This window comes from Camellia sinensis, chromosome 2, assembly GCF_055761805.1.
Source record: "Camellia sinensis isolate YWXY chromosome 2, ASM5576180v1, whole genome shotgun sequence".
Classification (NCBI taxonomy): domain Eukaryota; kingdom Viridiplantae; phylum Streptophyta; class Magnoliopsida; order Ericales; family Theaceae; genus Camellia; species Camellia sinensis.
Window position 1 is genome coordinate 127,751,958 of NC_138962.1, and position 27,544 is coordinate 127,779,501.

General features: G+C 46.4%; 3 protein-coding genes and 1 pseudogene across 4 annotated transcripts in view; all 4 read left to right on the top strand.

The window, feature by feature from the left end:
* Nucleotides 1–27,544, top strand: part of LOC114319407 (arginine--tRNA ligase, chloroplastic/mitochondrial) — a 73,898-nt gene that overhangs the window by 36,536 nt on the left and 9,818 nt on the right. The window lies entirely within an intron of this gene.
* Nucleotides 415–27,183, top strand: LOC145820328 (fatty acid elongase 3-like pseudogene; annotated as a pseudogene). Its single transcript, XR_014361616.1, has one exon. The product of XR_014361616.1 is annotated as a fatty acid elongase 3-like pseudogene (transcript).
* LOC145819015 (uncharacterized) lies at nucleotides 11,966–13,007 on the top strand. The gene is made up of 2 exons (XM_082912990.1): nucleotides 11,966–12,412; nucleotides 12,555–13,007. The coding sequence occupies exons 1-2, from the start codon at nucleotides 11,966–11,968 to the stop codon at nucleotides 13,005–13,007; spliced, it is 900 nt and encodes a 299-aa protein (XP_082769116.1).
* LOC145819016 (uncharacterized) lies at nucleotides 15,037–15,653 on the top strand. The gene is made up of 2 exons (XM_082912991.1): nucleotides 15,037–15,357; nucleotides 15,555–15,653. Exons 1-2 carry the CDS (start codon nucleotides 15,037–15,039, stop codon nucleotides 15,651–15,653), a joined length of 420 nt encoding a protein of 139 aa, XP_082769117.1.

The window sequence follows — 27,544 nt, forward strand, 5'->3', positions numbered from 1 at the left end:
AACAGCCAACGGGAACACCAAAGGGTTAATACTCTCAGTAAGGTTGCTGGGGAGAACCAAAAAAAAAAAAAATGAAGTAACTGACGAAGGCGGCCAAGTACAAGTCGCCGCGGTAGCCCGGCCCAACTACGGAGTTGCGACTCTAATTCTAAATATAAACTTTCCTATTTTATAGTATTGACTAAATCTAGATATTTACAGCTGTGATATCCTAAAGAGTTCAGCCATATCCTGGTAGAATTATTTTCTTCCCATTTCCAACACTCCCCCTCAAGCTGGCTTGACTGTCTTCCATGGCCAACTTGTAGATTAGGTGGTCGAACTGCCTTTTGTATAGTCCCTTTGTAAGAACATCCGCAATCTATTCCGCAGTGGGTTTATAAGACATGTAGATCAATCCCTTCCCAATCTTTTCTTTGATAAAGTGCTTGTTGACTTCCACATGCTTAGTTATGTCGTGAAGAACAAGATTATGTGCAATTGCATTTGCTGCCTTCTTGTTACAGTAAATTTCCATTGGTGATGTTCTTGGAATTTTTAAGTCTTCCAATAATCTCTTGATCCACAAAGCTTTACAAATTCCGTGAGCCACTGATCTAAATTCAACTTCAGCACTACTTCTAGCCGCTACGTTCTGTTTTTGTAGAGGGTCAGAAGTTAAACCCCAAATTAAGTATGGGTCTAAGTACTGAGGTTGTCCCAAAGAGGCGACCAGGAATGAAAAATGAGCATGGGCTAAAGTCCAAGGGAAGTGGGCCAACAGTGGGTCGGAGTAGGTCCGACCCGCCAAGGGTCCAAACAGACTCCATGAAGGAAAATGACGAAGTCAAGTTGCAGCGGGAACACATGCGACGGTCAAGTTGCAGAGGGAATACATGCAGCGGGGAAGTTGCTGAGGTACTTTGCCTCAGCGTCGCCATTTCTAATATCTTTGGCTCTGTCGCCATCCAAAGTTGATGAAGGAAAGAGAAAGCCGAAGCAACTAAGTTGCAGAGGCGACAGTTGCGACGACCAAGTTGCGGAGGCACTTTGTCTTAGCGCCGCCATTCCAAGTATTCTCGGTTCTGTCTCCACCTGGAATTGCTGAGGGAAGAAGAGAACTGAAGCAACTAAGTTGCAGAGGCGCCCAAGTTGCAAAGGCATTTTGTCGGCACCGCCATCTCCAATATTGTCGGTCATGCCATTTGAACTTGCCACGGGAAATGACTGCCGCCGCAACCAACTTGCGAAGGGAACATCCCGACAAGGTGATAGCAACCTCTGGGAAAAGCTTCCCTTTTGCAAGGAGAGGGTAATGCCTGGCGCTGATAGCAGGCCTCAAGGCATTACTAGCCCAGGGCTGATAGCAGGCTCTAGGACTTATTGGTTGGAGCTAATAGCAGGCCCAGGGTACCAGTTTACCGCGACGATCCCGCGAAGATGGGAGCAGGGTAGCCCTAGCATAAGGGACTCTCTTTCCTTTACCCAGAGCATAGACCTGCCTTAGTAGCACAGGCAGCACTAAGGAAGCCCCTTGGGCTTGGTACTGAGGCACAGCACGGCTGATAGCAGGCTTGGCTGTGGCCTTTGCCCGGGAAAGCCGGGGAGTTTGTGGTTAGGTGGCTAAGGGTAAAGGCTTCGCTGCGGTGAGCACGAACATTGTCGATAGCTGACTAATGGAGTCTTGAGAATGCATGTAGTGGCCAAGTAGAACTGAGAAGGCAAGTACAGTAGCCAAGTTTACCGCTGCAACTGCACTTGCTGAGGTTTGAGTTGAGAAGGCAAGTGCAGCGGCAAACGCTCCCGTCGCAACTATACTTGCTGAGGCTCAAGGGGGAGTTGCAGCACCAAACACTCCCGTCGCAACTACACTTGATGAGGCTCAAAAAGGTAGTTGCGGAGGCAAATAGATAGTACACAGTATATGCAGAAGGACACGTGGCACCTTCAGCCTGATTGCTCAAGACAAAATATTCCATGTGATCCTCTAGGACACATGTCCTCTCTCTATTTGGCCACTTGGTGTCCTCTTGTCCTCTTGGTGCAGAGGAAAATCCTATATAAATAGGACCCATTTCCCATGGTTCAGCAAGAGGAATTTTGGGGATTTGGGTGAGATGCTGCCCATTTTGGCACTGCCATACATTTCTTCTTGAGCTACTTGCTTCACCCTCACCTAGTTGCACACTCTCCTACTTCCAGACAGTTGTTGCTGCTCATTTTCAAGCCACTTCCACCATTCTTGGACCATTAGCATAGTTTTGCCTCTCTAATCACCTTCTCTGACCTCGAACCCCCTTATATTTCTGGCGACTCCACTGGGAAGGCTGCTTTGTTGATGGGTCATACCCGCAGTGGTTTACACACCTCACTGGGAAAAAATGGCAGAGATGAAGTTCAGCAAGGCTCTTCAAATGGCGGAGCAGCACATGCGGAGGACCGTGACTACAGTGTTGTGATATAGGCAGTTCAGTCAGTCTAGGATTACGCAGTGGGAGATCCTGGTAGCTTTGCAAACTCTCACTGAGGCTGTTATGGCCATGGCTTGTCGACCAGCTCCAGCGCAAGCACCTCCGCCCGTAGCAGTCCCAAACCCAGTGCCTAACCTGTTCCCTGAGGTTCGGGCTCCGATCCAGGTGCCTCTGGCGGTATTTCAGGCGAACAGTGCGGCCGCTAGTTCAGCTACCCCGGAGCAGACTAGACCATTCCAGCCCACTCACTTTGTTACTCTAGCCGATGTACAAGCTATGCTCGAGCAAGAGCGTAGCAAGAAGCAACTCCCATCTCTCCCCGACACAGATGTGAAGGCCCCATGCTCTTAGGAGATATTGGCCATGCCATACCCAACTGGGTATATAGTGTCCAAGTTTATTAAGTTTGATGGGAAACAAGGCAATGCCATAGAACAAGTGGTGAGGTTCATTGAAACTCTTGATTTCCATAGTAGTGACCACTCTTTGCGCCTTAGGGAGTTCTCCAAGTCCACTACCCTCGCAGTAGCAGAGTTGCTGTGGTAACCTCTGCAGGAGGGAGCCCCTCGCAAGGGACTTGGTATGGAAGACAGTGGACGCAATCATGCGGGGGCAACCAATTCCCAAGTTCTCACCAAGATGGGAAGGCCCCTACAAAGTTGCTGAGGCAAGCCGCAGCGGGTACTACAAGTTGACGAGTAGATGATGAGTTCAGAACTGGCCCTATCATCGCCACGTTGTGTGCATACTCGAGGAAACCAATGACTGCCTGAAGCCTATCCCTTATCCATGATAGGTCCAAACCGTTCCTCTCAAAGCCGCTCTGGTTTGCCTTGGCACTTTCCACGAACTTGCTAGGGGTTGTCAGAATCTTCTTAGTAGCAAGGTCGCGAATGAAGCTGGCAAGTGACTCCAGCAGTGCTGTTTGCACCATAGATCCAGGAACGTTAAAAGCAGTAAAGGTGCCGTGGTGCAGCGCCTTGATGCGGGGCGAGAGTGGGAGCAGTTACGGAGGAGACCCAGTAACTTAGAAAAGAAACTTTCACTGAGGGCTGAGGGGACTCCCTCACACCCCCGCCAGCTTCAATCACTGGACGGAGACTGGTAGAGCTACCAAAGGTCTGAGGATGACGCACTTCCCCTGAAGATGATTGCCCAACAACATTGGAATGGGTAGATGCAGCATTGGCGACCGGGTGAACTAGCCTCGCGGGAAAGACTGAAGCTGCCTGTACCGTCATGTTGCTCCGAAAAGAGGTTATCCATTTGGTGGTCTCCAACGTTCAGATCTGGAATAGCAGTGGTATCCATCCCAGTATAAAAATCTTGGGATACCCCAAGGTCTATTGGCACTTTCGGAAAATGAGTGGGGTACAAGTCTGCCATCTGTTGAGAGGTTGCTGAAGCAACTGGGTCAGAGGTCCCAGTGACCGCAGTAACAGTGCGGGTGGCTAAAGTGACAGTTACCTCTGTAAGTCGGTCCAAATTTAGAGGGGTCACAGCAGGAACAGTGGAAGCAGCCGCTGCACTTGCACTCTCCTCTGCCACTTGGGCGTTCAGAAGTGGGGTCTGCTGAACCAATGGAGACTCAGTGGACTGAGAGGAACCACCAGATGCAGCTCCAAAGGGAGGTGGTGCAACTTCCAGCGGCTCTCTCATGCCGCTATCTTTCCTTGGGATCTTACGGAAAAAATCATCTCCGCCGACAGAGGAACGGTCGGAGTGCACAGAATCAGCGAGGTTTGGAGGCTTTGCACCCTCAGCAACTAGGCCGCCCGCAACAACTTCTACAGCAGGGGGAACTTCATTTTCTGCAGCCTCCACAACTGGCTCAGCCTCAGTAGTTGGTGCAGCCCCAGCACTTGGTTCTTCTTCAACATCTGGAAGTACTGCCCTACGGGTCCAATGCCTTGTGACCCTTGTAGCAATGGGAAGGTCGTTGTCGTCGTCTGAATCTGAGGAAATTTCGATGGCAGTTGAAGAACCTCCGAGGCCGGTGGTACGGTCGGTGGGCCCTGAAAAGAGACAAGGTTATGTGATTACCAAAGTAAATGTAAGAAGTCTAAGGAAGCAATGCAAAATATTTTCTAAGTATGGGTACCTTTCGGAGTCTCTACCTACTTGGTGTGGCACGTGCCTTGGCAACAGATGGCGCTGGCTCTTGGGCTGCCCTTAGTCTGGAGCGGGTCGACCGTAACTGTCGTGCCGACTTGAGGGGGAGCAATTTGCCCCAGACGGGTGAGGCTTTTCCATGGTAGGCAGGGATAGAGGCTTGAAGCGACAGAATATACTGATCTGTTTCCCTCTGCCAGAGGGTAGACGAAGAGATAAGTCAGGTTGCGGGATGGGTTCCATCGCAGGGACTACGGGAGTACTGTTGCAAAAGTTGAAGAAAGAATTGACGTTGCGGTGCCAGAACAGCCTTTTACTGGGTGTAAAGGCGCCCTCTCTTTCAAGTGAGGGAAGCTCCATGCAACCTAAGCCCTCCACAAGTAAAGCGGTATAATCGCGGGCAAACCGCTGAAAGCTCTGGTGGTAATCAGTCTGAAGCGAAGGGGCATGTGGGATGCCATGATCCATGCCGAACTGCTCAGGGACCCTGTCCGTCGATAGATGACGCTGGACATGCCCTCTTCGTTCTACACGGGTAGAAATATGGGACGTGTCATGGCAGCAATAAGAAGGGAGTTGGCCTGGACACTGTCGAGGGAGAAATCAACATGGCGAGCCTCGGAAAAAGGGAATGGAACCACAGAAATGCCTGGAAGAAGCTGAGTGAAAGGGTGGAGTACACTTTTCCATACGGTCTACATAATCTGCAAAGGGTCTATTGGTGCGAAGAGCAGACCACCGAGAGATACGAGGGAGGGAGTGGCGCACTTGCCTCGTGACAGGTCGACCATTTGCATCTAGAACAGGACGACCCTCTGCATTAAGGACTTCATCTGTGAAGAAAGGCTCATGTTCTTTAGGGACGGGGCCCGTGGCAGGGAATCTCTCATAGAAGCAAGCGGTCAGGAACTGAGTGTGTAGAAAGCTCCACACATCATAGCGGGCCCATAGATCGCTCCATCTCTGAATGGATGAGATCAAGGCGGAAGTATAAGTTCCCCATGAAGAGGGGGGCCAGAGGGATCTGGCTGCCGCTGCAAAGTTTGATAGCCAAAGGGAACACCAAAGAGTTAATACTCTCAGCAAGGTTGCTGGGGAGAACAAAAAAAAAAATGAAGTAACTGACGAAGGCGGCCAAGTACAAGTCGCCGCGGTAGCCCGGCCCAACTACGGAGTTGCGACTCTCCTCTGTGATGTCGCCCACAACTGGTTGCAGGTCCTTGAAGAAATGCTTAAGCCAGAAAGATAAATGCTTTTGTCCCTCTTGGGCCTCTCCTGGAGTAGTTCTCCGGTCCTAAGATTAGATCAAGAGCAATACTTCCGCTCCTCTCGAAAGGCTTCTTGAAGGGCAGTGATAGAAACTTGTTGTGCAGGAGTCAGGGACGCTGGATCGAAGGGGTGATCTCTATGAGTGCTCAAGCGCAGAAGGACGGCAACATCTTCGAGGGTTAGAGTTATCTCCACCCGTGCCAAAGAAAAAGTGTGAGTGTCGCGGCTCCAGCGGAAGACAACCATATCAGTGTTGGTTTGTACTTTGCGCACTGATAACTCCCTCGAAATCGAAACGACATTGTAGAGACAAACATCCCGCAATCGCTGCTCGAAACCACCATCTGCAATGATGTCATCAACCCAAATGGACCAGCCTGTTGGAGGGCCCGAGTGAGTGCGATAGTAGATGTATGAATGGGGAAAGTCAGCATGCTCCACGCGAAACCGCAGCACAGAGACTGGGTTCACCATGTTAGTATCATCCAAAGCTGTCTCACCAAAAGGAAGCAGAGACTCCTCCATAGGAAGGGCATCAGGAACGAAGAGGTCAATGGCCTTCCAGAAATGGTCAGCAAGCCCTCCGAAGTATGAGGCCCTCCTCCACTCGGTAGGGGGTGGGTCTACCCTGTCGGGTAGAAACCTTGTGCTGGCCATAAGGAAGTATAAAGAAAAGTAAAGAAGACTTTGGAAAGTGGGGACAAAGAAGAGAAGAAGACAAGGAGACAGAAAGTGTGTTTGGGCGGAAGTGGGGGACCAGTGGACCCAAGGGCCATTATGACCTGTCAGTCAAGAGGGTAATCCTTTTAAGAGCTGACACAACTTCTGACCCATCTGACACAACCCTTGGGTTACTTGCTGGCGTCATGCACGCACGGGAAACCAGGAATGTGTTCCCCACTGGGGCAGGGGACAAATGTAGAGGGTTAGAAATTAAACCCCAAATTAAGTGTGGGCCTAAGTACTGAGGTCGCCCCAAAGTGGCGACCAGGAATGAAAAAGGAGCATGGGCTAAAGTCCAAGGGAAGTGGGCCAACAGTGGGCCGTAGTAGGTCCGACCCGCCAAGGTTCCAAACAGGCTCCATGAAGGAAAACGACCGAGTCAAGTTGTAGCAGGAACACATGCGACGGTCAAGTTGTAGAGGGAATACATGCAGCGGGGAATTTGCCGAGGTACTTTGCCTCAGTGTCGCCATTCCTAATATCTTCGGCTCCGCCGCCATCCAAAGTTGACGAGGGAAAGAGAAAGCCGAAGAACCTAAGTTGCAGAGGCGACAGTTACGACGACCAAGTTGCGGAGGCACTTTGTCTTAGCGCCGCCATTCCAAGTATTCTCGGTTCCGTCGCCACCTGGAGTTGCTGAGGGAAGGAGAGAACCGAAGCAACTAAATTGCAGAGGCGTCCGAGTTGCATTGGCACTTTGTCAGTGCCGCCATCTCTAATATTGTCGGTTATACCATTTGAACCTGCCACGGGAAATGACTACCGCAGCTACTACTGCCGCTACAACCAAGTTGTGGAGGGAACATCCTGCCAAGGTGATAGCAACCTTTGGGAAAAGCTTTCCCTCTGCAAGAAGAGGGTAATGCCTGGCGCTGATAGCAGGCCCCAAGGCATTACTAGCCTAAGGCTGATAGCAGGCCCCAAAATTCATTTAACTTGGCCCTGATAGCAGGCCCCAAGACTTACTAGTTGGAGCTGATGGCAGGCCCAGGGTACCAGTTTACCGCGGTGATCCCGCGATGATGGAAGCAGGGTAGCCAGATCATAAGGGACTTCCTTTCCATTACCCAGGTCATAGACCTGCCTTAGTGGCATGGGCAGGACTAAGGAAGCCCCTTGGGCTTGGTACTAAGGCATAGCACGACTGATAGCAGGCTTGGCTATGGCCTTTGCCCTAGGAAGCTGGAGAGTTTGTGGTTAGGTGGTTAAGGGTGAAGGCTTCGCTGCAGTGAGCACTAACATAGTCGATAGCAGACTGATGGAGTCCTGAGAATGCATGCAGTGGCCAAGTAGAATTGAGAAGGCAAGTGCAACAGCAAGGTTTATCGCTGCAAGTGCACTTTCTGAGGTTCTAGTTGAGAAGGCAAGTGCAGCGGTAAACGATCTCGTCGCAACTGCACTTGCTGAGGCTCAAGGGGGAGTTTCAGCGCCAAACACTCTCGTCGCAACTACACTTGCTGAGGCTCAAAAATGTAATTGTGGAGGCAAACAGATAGTATACAGTACATGTAGAATGACACGTGGCACCTTCAGCCTGGTGGCTCAAGGCAGAATATTCCATGTGATCATTTAGGACACATGTCCTCTCTCTATTTGGCCACTTAGTGTCCTCTTGGTGCCAAGGAAAAGCCTATATAAATAGGACCTATTTCCCAAGGTTCAAGAAGAGGAATTTTGGAGATGCTGCCCATTTTGGCACTGCCATGCATTTTTTCTTGAGCTACTTGTTTAACCCTCACCCAGCTGCACACTCTTCAACTTCTAGACAGTTGCTACTGCTCATTATCAAGCCACTTCCACCATTCTTGGACCATTAGCATAGTTTTGCCTCTCTAATCACCTTCTCTGACCTCGAACCCCCTTACATTTCTGGCGACTCCGTTGGGGAGGCTGCTTTGTTGATGGTTCATACCCGCAGTGGTTTACACACCTCACTGGAAAAAAATGGCTGAGGATGAAGTTCAGCAAGGCTCTTCAAATGGCGGAGCAGCACATGCGGAGGACCGTGACCGCAGTGTTGTGATTGAGGCAGTTCAGTCACTCCAGGATACGCAGAGGGAGATCCTGGTAGCTTTGCAAACTCTCACTGAGGCTGTTATGGCCATGGCTTCTCGACCAGCTCCAGCGCAAGCACCTTCGCCCGTAGCAGTCCTAAACCCAGTGCCTAACCTGTTCCCTGAGGTTCGAGCTCCGATCCAGGTGCCTCCGGGGGTGCTTCAGGCGAACGGTGCGGCCGCTGGTTCAGCTACCCAGGAGCAGACTGGACCATTCCAGCCCACTCACTTTTTTACTCTAGCCGATGTACAAGCTATGCTCGAGCAAGAGCGTAGCAAGAAGCAACTCCCATCTCTCCACGACTCAGATGTGAGGGCCCCATACTCATGTTTATTAAGTTTAATGGGAAACAGGGCAATGTTATAGAACAGGTGGTGAGGTTCATTGAAACTCTTGGTGTCCGTGGCAGTAGGAATGGCAACGGGCCGGGCCGGGGCCGGGGATCGCACTCCCCGTCCCCGATCCCCGAAGGTGAAAAACTCCCCGTACCCGCCCCCGATCCCCGACGGGGAACCCATCATTCCCCCCGCTCCCGCCCCCTAACGGGGATCGGGTTTCCCCGACCCCGAAATATCCCCGGCCAATTTTTTTTTTTTTTTTGTTCAACACACAACACAAGAACAAGAAAAATAAAAAATAATCTGTTTTCAACAACAATCATCATATGTAAAAAAAATCAGAAATTGAAGAGGAGAGGGCTGAAACGCAGATCTGAAGAAAAAAAAAAAAAAAAAAAAAAGTCGAAACACAAGAACAGAAAAATAAAATTACTATGTGGCAATCCGTTTCATCATCAACAACAACAACAACAATAACAGATCTAAATTTACATAATAAAAAAATTAAAAAAATACGATTCGAGAGAGAAAGTGATAGGATTTGCACCAACAGTAACAGATCTGTTCAATGGTGGATGTAAATCTAGAGAACAAAGAGTCAAATCTGAATATGATAGGATCTGAATAGAGAGAGAGAGGTCTTCACGATCTTTCCATTGATCAAGACATCGATCGAACGGACCACGAATGGCTTCACGGACGGACCACGGTTCACGATCTGTTTAGATCAGTGGTGGTGGTCGATGTAGATAATATTGCTGATGATGATAAGAAGTGAGAAAAATCTGAGTGAGATCTCAATGAGGGATACAGAGATGAGAAACGCAGTGAGAAGAGAGAGATGAGTCAGTGAGTGAGAGACGAGAGAGAGAGACTGTGATGAGTTGGTGAGAATAAGAGAGAGAGAGAGAAAAGTAAAGTTATATTATATTATATTATATAAAGCATACTATATTATATATTATATTATATTATATAAAGCATACTATATTATATATATATATAGCACGTCGGGGACAGCCGAGTCGGGGCCGGGCCGGGGTCGGGGATTTGGCACTTATTACCGTCCCCGGCCCGAAATTAATCGGGGAATAATTTTTGAACACCGTCCCCGTCCCGTCGGGGGAATTTTTCGGGGAAAAATCGTATAAATCGGGGTCGGGGGATCGGGTCTCCGTCGGGCCGGTTTCAAATTGCCATCCCTACGTGGCAGTGACCACTCTCTGCGCCTTCGGGAGTTCTCCAAGTCCACTTACTGAAAGGGCTTGCAGCTGGTATGTGAACTTGGCTCCCAACTCAATCAAGAGTTGGGAGGAGATGGTGAACAAGTTCCACACGAAGTTCTTCCAAGTCAAAGCGAAGTTACAACCCTCACCTTTGGGCGAGATGTCCAAAAGGAGGGCGAAGATATACTGGACTATGTTAAGCGGTTCCGAGATAAGGCTATTGACTGTCATGAACCAGTGGATGAGGCCCATTTAGTCAGCATATGTGTGGAGGGTGCCATACGCGACTACAAAATTTTCTTGGTGAATCATAATCTGCCTACCATTTCAGCCTTGATTGAGGCATCTAGGAACCTCAGTACCACTGGTCCCTTGCACAGATCTCGTGACAGCCACCGCTACCCTCGCAGGAGGGAGGCGCTCGCAAGGGGAGGCGACGTTCTCTCGCAAAAGAAAGAGTTATGAGGACAGAAATCTATGTCCTTGCAGCCTTGAGAATGTTAAGTCTCTGGTTAAAGAATGGGTAGCTGATGGTGAACTTAACTTGCCTCCAGTTGATGTCCTTCCAACCAAGAAGAACAAAGAAAGCCCGGATTATTGTGTCTAGCACAGAACCACTAGACACCCTACTAGGGACTGTTGGACTTTGAAAAGTATCTTCAAGAAGAAAGTTGACGCAAATGAGCTGAAGTTCAAAGATGCCGGCAACCGTGATATGCGGAAGGACCCTTATCCTAACCACAAGGGGAAGGGGAATAATGTACATATATGATTGGCTATCTCGGCCCTGTGCATGATCAAGTGCATATGGCGTCTTACTATGATGGGTTAGAAGAAATTGCAACCGGCCAGCTCCCTGAGACAGTGTACCTGCAGAGGCAAAATTCGCAGAGGATGCTAATGCCCAGGCCTTGCAAAACTCTGTTAAGTTTCGCGCCTTCTTTGACCAATTGGGGCTGAGCCAAACCGCCAGGTTAGAAGCAACAAAAGCCCTCATTAATTTCTTTGAAGTGTACCATGGTGAAGTTGCTGAGGCTAAGGAGTATGCGCCTCGGCGCATCCAGGAAGCTTATGGGGCCATTACTTTTTCAGAGGCAGACAGAGCATAATCGTCCTCTTTTTGTCACAGCATACATCAATGATGTAGAGTTCAAGCGTGCTTTCCTTGATGGCGGGGGCGTCCATAAACATCATCACTACTGACACCTTTGCAAAGGCTGGTGTCCCAGAGTCCAGGATGGTTCGCCAACCCATCACTGTGACGGGTTTTGGCGGCGAGAAAAAACATACCAAGGGCCATGTGGTCGTGGACTTAGCAGTTGGTGAGATCGGTTCCGCAACCAAGTTTCATGTGATTGAAGTGGACACAAATTGCCACATGATACTTGGCATAGCTTGGACGCACCGATATGGAGTTATCCCGTCGAGTTATCACTAATGCGTGAAGGCAAAGTTGGAAAAGCGCATAGTAACCATATAAATGCATTTGAACAGCCATTTGGGGTTGAGGAGGCACACTATTCGGATGCAGTTTTCTTTACTGAGTTGTCAACGGGTGAAACTCCAAGGACCGGTAAAGTTGTAGGAGTAAAATTGCCAAAATGGGAAGGCATTCGGGATGCAGGGGTTGCTCCAGAAAGTAGTGGGCAGAAGAGGAGCAGCAAGTCCACAAGTCCTCCGCCCAAGATTGTTGAGGTGCGGAAGAGAGGTAAGACAATTTACTACCTATGACAGGTCGTGGAGGCCAGGCTTCATACCTTGGGAGGATGGCCCGAGACAAATAAATGTGACGATGACGAGTCCCAAGAAGAGTTGGTGGAGATGCCTGAGCCCGCCCCTGAATGCGTGTAAGATAGACCCAAACTGCAGAAGGAGGTACTTGCTGAGGTCAACCTCAGCGACTTACCAGGGCAGAGCAAGCCCCGTGTTCATCAGCGACACAATTGCTCCAACAGCTAAGGCAGAATTGATAACACTACTGAAGCGGTACAGTGACGTCTTTGCTTGGACATACGATGAGATGCCTGGTCTTGACCCATCTCTTGTCACCCATCACCTGGATACTTTTCCCAACTCTAAGCCAATAAAGCAGCATGCTCGAAAGTATCACCTTGACCTTGAGGCAAAGATTAAGGAAGAGGTAGAAAAGTTGCCGAGGGCCAAGTTTATTGAGCCTATACAGTACCTAACTTGGCTAGCAAATATTGTGCCTGTGGAGAAGAAGAACGGCCAGATTAGGGTCTGTGTGGACTTTCCCGACCTGAATGATTGAGGCCTGCCTGAAAGATGAGTTTCCATTGCCCCATGTTGACACACTTGTCGATTCTACTGCGGGCCATAAGATGTTCTCCTTTATGGATGGATTCAGTGGTTATAACCAGATCAAAGTGGCATCAGAAGATGTAGAAAAAACGGCATTTAGAACACCCTTGGGAAATTTTTTCTATACGGTGATACCCTTCGGTTTGAAAAACGCGGGGGCAGCCTACCAACGGGCTATGGCTGCAGTGTTCCATGATATGTTGCATCATGAAGTGGAAGTATATGTGGATGATCTGGTGGTCAAGTCTACCGAGGCAAACCGACACCTCTGTGACTTGGAAAAAGTTTTTCAACGGTGCCGCAAATTCTACCTAAAGATGAACCCTCTCAAGTGTGCCTTCGGAGTTACTGCCAGCAAGTTCCTTGGCTTTTTTGTACACCGGCGGGGGATTAAAGTAGATGGGGATAAGATTAAATCAATCATGGAGATGTCACCACCACTCTCAAAAGGCTTTGAAGAAATTCCTAGGCGAAGTGTCATACCTCAAGAGGTTCATTCCAGCCCTTGCTGAGATAACCTTTTCCTTTGGGACACTGCTGAAAGGGAATCACAAGTTTGAATGGTTGCAAGAACACTAGCAGACATTTGATATGGTGAAGAAAACACTTACAATGATTGCCCTACAACCCAACAAGCCTCTACTACTGTACCTAACGTCTACACCTCGGTCTATTGGGGCTTTAGTTGTCCAAGACATAGATGGCATTGAGAAGCCAGTCTATTACATCAGTTGCAAAGTCAATGGTGTCAAGTCGCGATATACCCCAATTGAGAGGCATTGTTTAGCCTTAATCTTCACAGCACGGAAGTTGCGCCACTATTTTTTTGGCACACCCTATCCATGTTGTGACTCCGGAGTGATCCGGTCTGCTACTTGCTTGGCAAACCCGCTCTGACTGGAAGAATGGGAAGATGGCTTTTGGCTCTAGCAGAACATGACATCACTTGTGTTAATCCCAAGGCTATTAAGAGCCAAGCACTTGCAGACTTACTGGCCCAATTCCCATCTGGTGAACATGAACCTGCAGAGGTATCTCTACCAGGTGAGGTCCATGTCTCAGCGGCTGCAGTTGAGGCTTATTGGGACTTAAAATTTGATGGAGCTTCGGGAGGTGGGAAAGGCGGAGCTGGCACAGTGAAGAAGGAGAGAAGTTTCATCTATCATATAAGCTTGATTTTGAATGTTCAAACAACGTGGCTGAATATGAGGCGTTGATACTGGGTTTAATCGCTGCCCAAAAGAAGGGCTTTCGCAAGTTGAAAATTTAGGGCGTTTCCGAGTTAGTTGTCAGGCAAACAATGGGTGATTTCGTCTTAAAGGAGCCTCTGTTGGGCCCATATCACACCGTGGTTCAAGGGTTGCTCACTTAATTTGATGATGTCCAAATCCAACATACCCCTCGAACACACAACCGTTTCCTCGATGCCTTGGCTACACTGGGGGCAAAAGGTGGATATACCGGATGATAGTATAGCCATCGTCATGGAGAAAAGAACAACACCAGCAGTGTTAGCCGAAGAACATATAGAGCAAGATGCTGAGGGATGGAAAGCCGATATAATCCAACAGAACAGTTGACAACAGGCCAGGGAACAATCAGACCAGCAGAACTTGCATAATTTCTGCTCCTCAGAGGAGAGTTGTATTTTCGCGGTGCCAATAACTTGTTGGGAAGGTCCGTCGGTAGACAAGAAGCAACGTACAGACTTAAGCAGATCCATGCTAAGTCTTGTGGAGATGGAGATATCAATCTATACCGACGGATACAGAGGCAAGGGTATTACTGGCCAGAGATGGAAAAGGAAAGTACTGAGTTGCAGAGGCAATGTACAAAATGTCAATCCCATCCTAAGGAAGAGGAAGCCCATTTCTTAAGCAGTGAAGAATGGAGGCAGCCATATGTCGACTACCTTGGAAATGGCACACTGCTTGAGAACAAAGCCGATGCAATCAGAGTTAAGAGGCGGGCCCTCCGTTTCTTCCTTGACCAAAGGATGAGGCAAATGAGGTGCTGAGGGAAGCCCACAAGACAGAACATCAAGGAGGGCAGCGATTATATGGACATCTCATTCACCTCGGCTATTACTGGCCGACAATGGAAGAAGATGCTAAAAACTTTGTAAGGAGATGGCAATCCTGTCAGAAGTTTGGGAACTTGATACATGCACCGGCGGTTGAGCTGCACAACATCAAGACCCCTTACTTGTTCCATACTTGGGCATTTGACAGCGTAGCAATCCATAGGCCACAGATGGATACTTGCAGCGACTGAAGTTAGTACTAAGTGGGTGGAGGCTATATCGATGAGGAAGCCAGACGGGGCAGGAGTAGCCAACTTCATCAGAGAAAGCATAATCTGTAGGTTTGGCATACCAAAAGTAATGCTGTCCGACAATGGAACTCCGTTTGTAAATCGTCTGTGGGAAGACTGCTGAACGCCTACCAGATCAAGCAACACAAGTCTAGTCCATGCTACCCCCAAGGGAATGGACAAGCTGAGGCGACCAACAAAACCATCATCCGAATATTGAGTAAAATGATGGATGAAGCAGGGGGCACATGGTCTGAACGACTCCCCGTAGCACTCTTCGCTTATAGAGCGTCAAAGAGAAAGCCAACTCAGGCAACCCCATTTTCCCTAGTGTACGGGTCCGAAGCTGTGTTACCAGTTGAGTTGGCAGTACCCTCAGCAAGAATGGCTATGTCAGCACACTTAGTTCCAGACAGCAGAAAGAATGACATAGAGGCAGCTGAAGAAAGAAGAGATCGGGCCTCGCGGGCAATGGAAAAGTATCATCAATCCATAGCTCGTGTCTACAATCAATTTGCTCAGCACAAGAAGTTCAATAAAAGGGACTTGGTATGGAAGACAGTGGACGCAATCATGCGGGGGTAACCAATTCCCAAGTTCTCACCAAGATGGGAAGGCCCCTACAAAGTTGTTGAGGCAAGTAGCAGCGGGTACTACAAGTTGACGAGAGTAGATGATGGGTTTAGAATTGGCCTTATCAACGCCAAGTATGTCAAAGAATATTTTCCTTAACTTCTTTTGTCCAGGAAAAAGAGTTGTATGTTTCTTTGTCAATACTTCCAAAGCAAAGTGTGAAGAAAGTGTCACACTTGGTAAACCTGTTACTCTCATTGACACTAGTGTGAGGAAAGTTTTCCATACTTAGTAAAATTTTATCCTTGCAAATTGAAGTTTTGTTCACTACAAGAGTTTTTGCTTATCTTTAAAAAAACTGTATAAAAGCAATGTAAGGAGGGCGAAGAAATGAAATTCAATGTACTACAAACCATCCACACTTTTCATTAAAGTCGAACTTCCAGAACATGATTACAATGTTTGAAAAGAAGTTGTGACAGAGGAGAAGAAAAGAAAAGGCGCCGCAGGCGCAATGAAACAACAAAATAAAGAAAAGAAGATGGAGGAAGTCATAACAAAGTCACGCTAAATCAAATCAAACCCTTGATGAGGGAGTCCATCAGGGTCACATCCCAAGGCAGCTGGGCAACCAATGCAGAGTCTTTCTCCCTGAACTGGGCTAGGTTCTGCCGATGCTGCTCCAAGGCACCCTCACACTCTTTGATAGTCTCCTCCAAGGGCACAATCATCACCACGTTGTCTGCATGCTCGAGGAAACCATCGACTGCCTGAAGCCTATCCCTCATCCACGATAGGTCCAAACCGTTCCTCTCAATGCTGTGTGCGTCATAGATCCGGGAACGTTAAAAGCAGCAGAGGTGCCGAGGTGCAGCGCTTGGAAGCGGGGGGAGAGTGGGAGCAGCTACGGAGGAGACCCAACAAGTTAGAAAAGAAACTTTCTCTGAGGGCTGAGGGGACTACCTCACACCCCCGCCAGCTTCAATCACTGGAGGGAGACTGGTGGTGCGACCAAAGGTTTGAGGACAACGCACTTTCCCTGAAGATGATTGCCCTGTAGCATTGGAATGGGTAGATGCAGTGTTGGCGACCGGGTGAACTAGCCTCGTGAGAAAGACTAAAGCTGCTCGCACCATCATGTCGCTCCGAAAAGAGGTCATGCATCTGGTAGTGTCCAACATTCAGATCTGCAACAGCAGTGGTATCCATCCCAGTATAAAAATCTTGGGATACCCCAATGTAAGCTGGCACTTCCGGAAAGTGAGTGGGGTACAAGTCTGCTAGTTGTTCAGAGGTTGCCGAAGCAACTGGGTCAGAGGTCCCAGAGATAGCAGTAACAGTGTGGGTGGCTAAAGTGACAGTTACCTCTACAAGTCGGTCCAAATTTAGAGGGGCCACAGCAGGAACAGTGGAAGCAGCCGCTACACTTGCACTCTCCTCAGCCACTTGCGCGTTTCGGAAGTGGGGTCTGCTGAACCAATGGAGACTCAGTGGACTGGGAGGAACCACCAGATGCAGCTCCAAAGGGAGGTGGTGCAACTTCCAGCGGCTCTCTCATGTCGCTATCTTTCCTTGGGGTCACAGGGAAAAAATCATCTCCGCCGACAGAGGAACGGTCGGAGTGCACAGAATCAGCGGGGTTTGGAGGCTCTGCACCCTCGGCAACTAGGCCGCCCGCAACAACTTCCACTGCGGGGGGAACTTCATTTTCTGCAGCCTCCACAACTGGCTCAACCTCAGTAGTTGGTGCGGCCCCAGCACTTGGTTCTTCTTTAACATCTGGAAGTACTGCCTTGCGGGTCCTGAACCTTGTGACCCTTGTAGCAATGGGAAGGTCGTCGTCGTTGTCGTTGTCGTTGTCGTCGTCTGAATCTGAGGAAATTCCGATGGCAGTAGAAGAACCTCCGGGGCCGGTGGTATGGCCTGGGGGCCCTAAAAAGAAAAAAGGTTATGTGATTACCAAAGTAAATGTAAGAAGTCTAAGGAAGCAATGCAAAATATTTTCTAATTATGGCTACCTTTCGGAGTCTGTTCCTACTTGGTGAGGCACGTGCCTCGGCAACTGATGTCGCTGCCTCCGGGTTGCCCTTAGTCTGGAGCGGGTCATCCGTACTGTCATGCCGACTTGAGGGAGAGCAATTTGCCCCAGACGGGTGAGGCTTCTCCACGGCAGGCAGGGATAGAAGCTGGAAGCGACAGAATATGCTGGTTTGTTTCCCTCGGCCAGAGGGCAGACGAAGAGATAAGTCAGGCTGCGGGATGGGTTCCATCGTAGGGACTACGGGAGCACTGTTGCAAAAGTTGAAGAAAGGATTAAGGTTGCGGTGCCAGAACGGCCTTTTACTGGGAGTAAAGGCACCCTCTCTTCCAAGTGAGGGAAGCTCCATGAAGCCTAACCCCTCCACAAGTAGAGCGCTATAATCACGGGCAAACCGCTGAAAGCTCTGGTGGTAATCAGTCTGAAGCGGCGGGGCATGTGGATGCCCTGATCCATGCCGAACTGCTGAAGGACCCTATCCGGTCGATAGATGACGCTGGGCATGCCCTCCTCGTTCCACACAGGTAGAAATCCGGGGCGTATCGTGGCAGCAATAAGAAGGGAGTTGGCCTGGACACTGTTGAGGGAGAAATCAACATGGCGAGCCTCGGAAAAATATAATATAACCACAGAAATGCCTGGAAGAAGCTGAGTGAAAGGGCGGAACACACACTCTTCCATGCGGTCTACATAATCTGCAAAAGGTCTGTTGGTGTCAAGACCAGACTACCGAGAGATACGAGGGAGGGAGTGGCGCACTTGCCTCGTGACAGGTTGACCCTGTGCATCTAGAACAGGACGACCCTCTGCATCAAGGACTTCGTCTGTGAAGAAAGGCTCATGTTCTTTAGGGATGGGGCCCGTGTTAGGGAATCTCTCATAGAAGAAAGCGGTCAGGAACTGAGTGTGTACTAAGCTCCACACATCATAGCAGGCTCATGGATCGCTCCATGTCCGAATGGATGAGGTCAAGGCGGAAGTATAAGTTCCCCAAGAAGAGGGGGGCCAGAGGGATCTGGCTGCCGCTGCAAAGTTTGTTAGCCAAAGGGAACACCAGAGGGTTAATACTCTCAGCAGGGTTGCTTGGGAGAACAAAAAAAAGAAATGAAGTAACTGACGAAGGCGGCCAAGTACAAGTCGCCGCAGTAGCCCGGCCCAACTACTAGTTGCGACTCTCCTCTGTGATGTCGCTCACAATTGGTTGCAGGTCCTTGAAGAAATGCTTCAGCCAGGAAAGATAAGTGGTTTTGTCCCTCTTGGGCCTCTCCTGAAGTAGTTCCCCAGTCTTAAGATCATACCAAGAGCCATACTTTCGCGCCTCTTGAAAGGCACCTTAGAGGGCAGTGACAGCAACTTGTTCCGTAGGAGTCAAGGATGCTGGATCGAAGGGGTGATCTCCGCGAGTGCTCAAGCGCAGAAGGACGGTAACATCTTCGAGGGTTGGAGTTATCTCCCTCCATGCCAAAGAAAAAGTGTGAGTGTCGCGGCTTCAGTGGGAGACAATCATATCAGTGTTGGTCTGTACTTTGCGCGCTGATAACTCCCTCGAAATCGAAACGGCATTGTAGAGACGAACATCCCGCATTCGCTGCTCGAAGTCACCATCTGCAATGATGTCATCAACCCAGAGGGACCAGGCTGTTGGAGGGCCGGTGTGAGTGTGATAGTAGATGTATGAATGGGGAAAGTCAGCACGCTCCACGTGAAACCGCAGCATAGAGACTGGGTTCACCATGTCAACATCATCCAAAGCAGCCTCAATAAAAGAAAGCAGAGGCTCCTTCAAAGGAAGGGCATCAGGAACGATGGAGTCAACGGCCTTTCAGAAAGTCAAGTTGGTCCGACCCGCCAAGGGTCTAAACGGACTCCGCGAAGGAAAATTCCAGAAAGTCAAGTTACAACGGGAACACATGCGACGGTTAAGTTGCAGAGGGAACACATGCAGCGGGGAAGTTGCTGAGATACTTTGCCTCAGCGCCGCCATTCCTAATATCTTCGGCTCCGCCGCCATCCAAAGTTGATGAGGGAAAGAGAAAGCCGAAGCAACTAAGTTGCAGAAGCGACACTTGCGACGACCAAGTTGTGGAGGCACTTTGTCTCAGCGCCGCCATTCCATGTATTCTCGGTTCTGCCGCCACCTGGATTTGCTGAGGGAAAGAGAGAAGCGAAGCAACTAAGTTGCAGAGACATTACTTGCAGCGCCCAAGTTGTAGAGGCACTTTATTGGCGCTGCCATCTCCGATATTGTTGGTTATGCCATTTGAACTTGCCACGGGAAATGACTACCGCAGCAACTACGGCCGCCGCAACTAACTTGCGAAGGGAACATCCCGCCAAGGTGATTGCAGCCTTTGGGAAAAGCTTCCCCTCTGCAAGTAGAGGCTAATGCTTGGCTCTGATAGCAGGCCCCAAAATTCATTTAACTTGGCGCTGATAGCAGGCCCTATGGCTAGGTTGGAGCTGCTAGTAGGCCCAGGGTACTAGTTTACCGCGGCGATCCCGCGAAGATGGGAACAGGGTAGCCCGAGCATAAGGGACTCCCTTTCCATTACACAGGTCATAGACTTGCCTTAGTCGCACAGGCAGGACTAAGGAAGCCCCTTGGGCTTGGTATTAAGGCACAGCACGGCTGATAGCAGGCTTGGTTATGGCCTTCGCTCTGGGAATCTGGGGAGTTTGTGGTTAGGTGGCTTAGGGTGAAGGCTTCGCTGCGGTGAGCACGAACATAGTTGATAGCAAACTAATGGAGTCCTGAGAATGCGTGTACTGGCCAAGTAGAACTGAGATGGCAAGTGCAGCAGCAAGGTTTACCGTTGCAAGTGCACTTGCTGAGGTTCGAGCTGAGAAGGCAAGTGCAGCGGCAAACGCTCCCTTCGCAACTGCACTTGCTGAGGCTCAAGAGGGTGTTGCAGCGCCAAACACTCCCGTCGCAACTACACTTGCAGAGGCTCGAAAAGGTAGTTGCGGAGGCAAACAGATAGTACACAGTACTTGTAGAAGGACACGTGGCACCTTCAGCGTGGTGGCTCAAGGCAGAATATTCCATGTGATCCTTTGGGACACATGTCCTCTCTCTATTTGGCCACTTGGTGTCCTCTTGGTACCAAAGAAAAGCTTATAAATAGGACTCATTTCCCAAGATTGAACAAGAGGAATTTTGGGGATTTGGGGGAGATGTTGCCCATTTTGGCACTGCCATACATTTCTTCTTGTGCTACTTGCTTCACCCTCACCCAGCTGCACACTCTCCAACTTCCAGACAGTTGTTGCTGCTCATTCTCAAGCCACTTCCACCATTCTTGGACCATTAGCATAGTTTTGCCTCTCTAATCACCTTCTCCCCCCTTACAGTTTTTTACTTTGCCAAGTAACCAAATTTCCTCCAACAAAGGTACAGTAGCCTGAGGTAGATTTCCGGTTAGTGATGCTTCCAGCCCAATCTGCATCTGTATGTACTTCCACTTGAAGATGTCCTTGTTTTTTAAATATCAAGCCTTTATCAGGAGTTCCCTTTAGATACCTTTGGATCCTGTATCCTTCTTTTAAGTGCTCCTTTCCTGGTGAATGCATGAATTGGCTTACTCTGCTTACTGCGAATGCTATGTCGGGATGTGTGTGAGATTAGTATATCAGTCTTCCAACAAGTCTCTGAAACTGGTCTATATTCACCACATCTTCAATTCTAGCATGCTGTGGCTTCAAGTTGAGCTCGGTTGGTGTTTCAGCAGCTTTACATCCGAGCAAGCCTGTTTCTATGAGCAAGTAAATTGTGTACTTGCGCTGAGTGACAAAAATGCCCTCCTTAGATCTAGCGAACTCCATTCCAAGAAAGTATCTTAGTGCTCCAGGACCTTTATCTCGAAATCTTTAGCAAGTCCCTTCTTTAACTTTTCCGATTCGGCACTATCATTACCTGTTAGAATTATGTCATCTGCATAAACAATCAAGATAGCTACTTTACCTTCTCTTGAGTGTTTATAGAACATAGTATGGTCTGCTTGGTTTTAACTGTATCAAAGGTTTTTTACAACCTTCCCAAAGCGTTCAAACCACGCCCTTGGGGATTGTTTGAGGCCGTATAGAGACTTGTTTAATTTGCAGACTTTATCTATACCAAACTTCTTTTCAAAACCTGGAGGTAGGTTCATATAGACTTCTAGATTTGTATTTAAGAAGGCATTTTTTACATTTAATTGATGTAGAGGCCAGTTGGAATTAACGGCTAGTGACAGTAAAACCCGAATTGACTTCATCTTGGCAACTTGAGCAAAGGTTTCTTGGTAGTCAATCCTGAGGGTTTGTGTAAACCTTTTTGCCACGAGTCTCACCTTATATCTTTCCACGCTACCATCAGCTTTGCACTTCACTGTAAATACCCATTGGCACCCTACTGTCTTTTTGTCCTTAGGCAGATTCACTAACATCCAAGTACCGTTCTTTTCTAGAGGATTCATCTCTTCCATAACTGTTGATTTCCAATTAGGATCATCCAAGGCTTGCTTAATAATTCTAGGAATAAACAAGTTAGATATTTTTGAAGTAAATGCTCTATGACTTTTGGATAGTTTATCATAAGATAAATATTTCGCAATGGAATATTGGGTACATTTTCGAATTCCTTTCCTAATGGCTAGAGGAAGATCACAATCTGTGGGTATAACATTAGGTAAAACCGCTGAAGGAAATGGAGATGAAGTAGAGACAGATGATGGAGGAACCAAATTAGGAATACCTGAACTACTTGAGGGACCTTTTTTAAGAGATTCTGATTGGCTTTGTGGTAGAGTGGTTGGCTAGTCTTTACTTTTTCTTTGAGTATTTTTCCGAGCATAAACCAAAAACTCAGGTTCGGGAATAGTTTTTTCCAATTGTAGTATTTCTCCCCCTGCTTGTGAGCCTTCTATGTCTGGAGAAGTTGGACTGGGATTTCCTTCGTTCTCTATATCTTGAATACCCTGTTTCTGTTCTTGTTTTTCAGAAAACAAGGGATGGAGATCGAATAGGATCTGGTAAGGGATCCGAACTTGTTTGTCAAAAATTTTCTTCCTCTCTCTTTTTCTCCCCTTGAAGAGAATTTTTGGTAAAATAGGATTGAGTTTCAAGAAAGGAGACATCCATAATCGCCCGAATGTTTTTTGTTTGAGGATTATAGCACTTGTAGCCTCTTTTGTTTGGAGCATACCCGATGAAAACACATTTTTCTGCTCTATGATCAAGTGTGGATCGAATTTGGCTGGGTATGTGAACGAAAATAGTATAGCAAAAATTTTTTAAAGGCAAATCTGAATTAATTCTGCAATCAGGAAAGGTTTTTTTGAAATATTCTAGGGGTGTGACATATTGCAAAACCTAGGTAGGCATTTTTTTAATTATATAAGAGGCTGTCAAAATGGCATCTCCCCATAGATATTTGGGAACATACATAGAGAACATTATGGCTCGGGCTACTTCCAGTAAATGCTTTTTTTTTTTCTTTCGGCAATACCATTTTGTTGAGGAGTGTCACGACATATAGATTGATGAAAAATACCTTTTTCCCTTAAAAAATTCCCTAGATATTCATTGAAGTACTCTTTTTCATTATCAGCTCAAAAAATACTAATTTTTGAATGAAATCGATTGTCAACCATTTTGTAAAAATCTTGAAACACGCTTTTTACTTTAGATTTGTCTTTCATCAAATGAACCTAGCAAAGCCGAGTGTGATCATCTATAAAAGTTACAAACCATTTTACACTAGTCATGGTGGTAACCTTGGAGAAACCCCACATCACTATGAATTAAGTAGAATGGTTTAGAGGCACGGTAGGGTTTTGTAAGATAAGTAGTTCGATGACTTTTAGATAAATAACAACTTTCACATTGAAAAGACGAACAATCCAAATTTTTAAACAAGTTAGGAAACAAATGTTTAAGATATGAAAAACTAGGATGTCCTAGTCTAAAATGCCAAAGCATTCTTTGCTCGCGAGCCGAAAGTGAACTCATACTACAACCATAGCCTTGAGTTGTTTTATTGCTGGATATGTCATCATCAAAGTAGTAAAGACCATTGACCATTCTAGCACTGCCAATCAACCTCCCCAAGTTTCGGTCCTGAAATTCACAATGAGAGTCAAAGAAAACAACACGACAGTGACAGTTTTTGGATAATTTACTGACAGACAACAACTTGCAGGCCAGTTTAGGAACATGAAGGACGGAGTGAAGAGTAGTATTTTCTAAAATTTTTATTTGAACTTTTCCTACAATGGGTGAGAAATTGCCATCAGCAATCCTAACTCTTTCACTTTCAGAACAAAATAAATAAGTATTGAACAAAGAAGAGAAAGGAGTCATGTGATCAGATGCCCCCGAATCAATGATCCAAGGGATAGAATTTTGACTACAAGATAGAGCCATAAGGGTTGCTACCTGTCTGTGCAAGAGAACCACTAGGAGTGCTGGATAAAGAATTGGATTTTAGCAGTTTAAGAAGATAATCCATCTACTCCTTACTGAACAGACTTACTTCAACCTCATTGGGATAGGAGGATGCATGAATTGGTTTGTCACTTGATTTGCAGCTCTTCCAAGTTGCAGGTTTCCCATGGATCTTCTAACAGTTTTCTCGAGTATGGTGTGGTTTATTGTAATAATCACACCATACTCAAGATTTTTCATTCTTCTATGGTTTAAAAACCTTGTTTGCACTTGCATTTGATGCAATCATGGCTGAGTTTTCCACAGGTGTAGCAGCTCCCTTTTTCCCAAGCATCACATTCCTACGACTTTCTTCTCTCCTAACTTCAATCTAATTTTACTAACATACTAACATTCTATCTTTGACCCAAAAAAAAACTGAATCTATCCTTGCAACCAACCAAGCCACATTAATATTAGCATAACAAGCAAACACCCCCTTATCTTCGACTGTTTTCTTCCATCTTCCTCCCGTTCCTTCTCCATTGGCAACACCACCACATTTCACAGTGGGAGCAAAACCTGGAGTAGGGAGGAGATGGTGACAACTCTCTCTTATATAGTCTCTTTTGAAAATCTCTCTTTCCTTCTCTCCAACAACACACACTAAATCTATCGCAACCATTGTAAACTTGGGCTACTACAATTGGTTTTCTAGTGCACTTGTGTTGTTGGTCAGTTGCTGGCTGGCTGTTGGTTTTCTGTTGGAATGCTTGTTGCTGATGTTGGTTTAAATGCGAGCAAACTAATTTTTATAAAATATATATAAAAATAAAATTGTACATATTTTAAACGCGAGCAAACTAATTTTTATAAAATAATATTGTATTAAAAAGTCCAATATAACGTTCCAACATACATGAAAATATATAACAATATTTCACTCATTACAAATACTTTAATAATTAAAATATTATGTACTCTAATATTACGCATTGAAGCATGAGGAAGGAGCATAGCTCGCTGAAAGCGAGCTGAGATACAAGTTTGTAAAATTAATTTAAATTGAATAGATTACAATTGTCCTCTTTTTTTTTCGTTGTGACAAATGCAATAAATTAAATAGGTTATGATTATTAAATCAATATAATTTTTCTGTGTTCACAAAATAAAAAATGAAATGTCCAACATTTTTAATAGTTCAAATTATCAAAATGAGATCTATGACAGACCTCATAAGACTAAATAGCGCTCTTCAGTTCAAATTATGGACCGGAGAGAATTTCCTCATATAAAATAACTACATTAGTAGTTGTGTTTTTTTTTCTCTCTCTAATTTAAGAGTGGATCGGAGAGAATTCCTTCATATAAAATAACTACATTAGTAATTCTTTTTTTTTTCTCTCTCTAATTTAAGAGGTTTCATAGGGAGTAGGGAATCGAATTAAGAGGAAGATCCCTTCCATTTCAAAATTTGGATTGGAGAGCATTATTTTGGCCCATGAGGCCTACAACATGCCGCTTTCGATAATTTGAATCGTTCATTTTATCAAGCACTTTGCGTATTTCATCTACACAAAAAAATTTAAATCCAAACAAAATACATTTAAATTAAGTGCATCTAAAAAATACATTTAAGTGCATCTGAAATGTAAACAAATCATGATCATGAACTAGCAATTCTCTCACCATCGCTTCACATTCTTCATTATTTTTCGTTGCTTCAGACGACTGAACAACCACATCCAAATCATCTGACATGAGCTCCTCAAAAGTGAATACAACTTCCTCATCATCTCCTTTCCATGAATTGTCTCTCTTACTCTTCATCTTTTCAAGAGACATCAATAAATAGGACTGCTATTTCTCCAAATTACTCGCATATTGTTTAAGATCCGACTAGTTAAACTTCGAAACATCCACAGGATGCCAATTCAATTTGCAAAGCACCGCGGCCAAAACGGAAGGAGTGCTGACGGGAGAGAAAGCGACGCCGGCGATGTGGAGACGAGAGAGTTCCACAGCTTTCTTAAAAAGGCTTTGACGGCCAGTGGCGGAATTTAGTCGCTAAAAATGCCAGAATTGGCGACAAAAAAAAAACTTAGTCGTTGTATATTGACTTTTGACTACTAAAATATTTAGTCGCCGAATGGGAAATAAAAAAATTATTTTTTCTCTTAGGCGACTAAAGTTTTAGTAGCCAAAAACTTACTTTCAGCGACAAAAAAAAAAAATTAGTCGCCGTATATTGATTTTTGGCTACTAAAATATTTAGTTGCCAAATGGAAAATAAAAAAATTATTTTTTCTCTTTGGCGACTAAAGTTAAACTTCCTTTCGGTGACATTTAAATTTAGTCGCCGTATATTTATTTTTGGCTACTAAAATATTTAGTCGCCGAATGGAAAATACCTCTTTGGCGACTAAAGTTTTAGTCGCCAATAACTTACTTTCAGCGACAAAAAATTACTTTAGTCGCCAAATAATTTTTATTTTTTATTTTTTATCTTTGGTCGCAGATGTGTTCAAAATTTTACTGGGAAATATTTCATATTGGCGCCTAAATTTTTGCTCATATTTATTACTTCTTCACACGGTTCTCTCTCTCTTGCTCTCCCTTTGTCTCTCTCTGTCACACAGAGAATCAATCATCACCGCCCCTCATCTCAGTATCGCACACGACCAGTGTCTGTCAATCTTCCACTGTCGAACATCGCCACCACAGCTCACCGGCCTCCTTTTCTCCTCCGCCTCCGAGATCTGCGACGCCCGCTGGTTCTGGGCTAGCTCCAAAATCCCTTTCCAATGGCTTCCTCTGTTTCCCCCTCGGCACCCGCCCTTCCGGCTGCGTCTTCTTCTAGTAGCTCTTCTACCTCTCCCGCTTCCTCCACACTTTCCGCAGCTTCTTCTCCATCCTCCGCGGCCGCCACCTCTCTTTCTTCCGCCTCTTCAACCACAACATTCTCATCTTCATGTCCTTCCTCTGGCTCGAATTCTCTCAATCTTTTCAAGTTCTTGCCATTCTCATTGCCACCTCTGTTTGCTCTCTTGTTTATGGCTACAGATTTTGGATTGCCATTGGTTTGCCCGGTGCTTGTTTCCCCTTTGTGGTCACTTGTCAAATTGTTCTTCTCGGTTGTAATGTTTTGTGCCATGCGGGTGTGCTTTTGCTTCATTTTTGGAAAGGTGAGTTTAATGGAATTGGGGCTTGGGGCTTCAATTCGGTTCTCAATGCTGCCATTCTCTCGCTGTTTCTTAATTTCTATGTCAAGATGCATCTTCGGAGGAGAAAGGTTGCTGATTTTGATGCCATTAAAGATGGAGATGTAGACACAGACATGGCCAAAAACAAGGATATTTGAGTGGTGGGTTCTCTCTCTCTCTCTCTCACTCTGTGACTTTGGATTCAGGGGTAATAATATAGTGACGAATTTTATCAGTATATATATGTTATACAAATGAATTGTTAGGAGATAGACAGATTATATACAATAATTCTTAGTAATTTTTCTTTTGATTTCTTGTTTCCAGGAAGAAAACTAGTGCTAGTTCATAGTATTCTTTTAAAAATTTGTGCATATTGATTACTGAATTCATAGTCAAATTCTTTGCTAGTTCAATCTTTGGGGAAATTTTTGTTTTTTATTGTTTGGCTTATTTATTTCAGCTTCAGCAGACTTGATGGTGTTTAGTTTCAACCAAATTTTTAACAAACAAAAAAGGA

Excerpts from the sequence above, each read along its gene's own strand:
- LOC145819015 (XM_082912990.1), top strand. The coding sequence starts at position 11,966 with ATGACGAGTCCCAAGAAGAGTTGGTGGAGATGCCTGAGCCCGCCCCTG. Across the intron at positions 12,413-12,554 it reads AGAAGAACGGCCAGATTAGG|ATCAAAGTGGCATCAGAAGA; the intron begins GTCTGTGTGGAC and ends GGTTATAACCAG.
- LOC145819016 (XM_082912991.1), top strand. The coding sequence starts at position 15,037 with ATGGATGAAGCAGGGGGCACATGGTCTGAACGACTCCCCGTAGCACTC. Across the intron at positions 15,358-15,554 it reads AGTTCAATAAAAGGGACTTG|GAAAAAGAGTTGTATGTTTC; the intron begins GTATGGAAGACA and ends TCTTTTGTCCAG.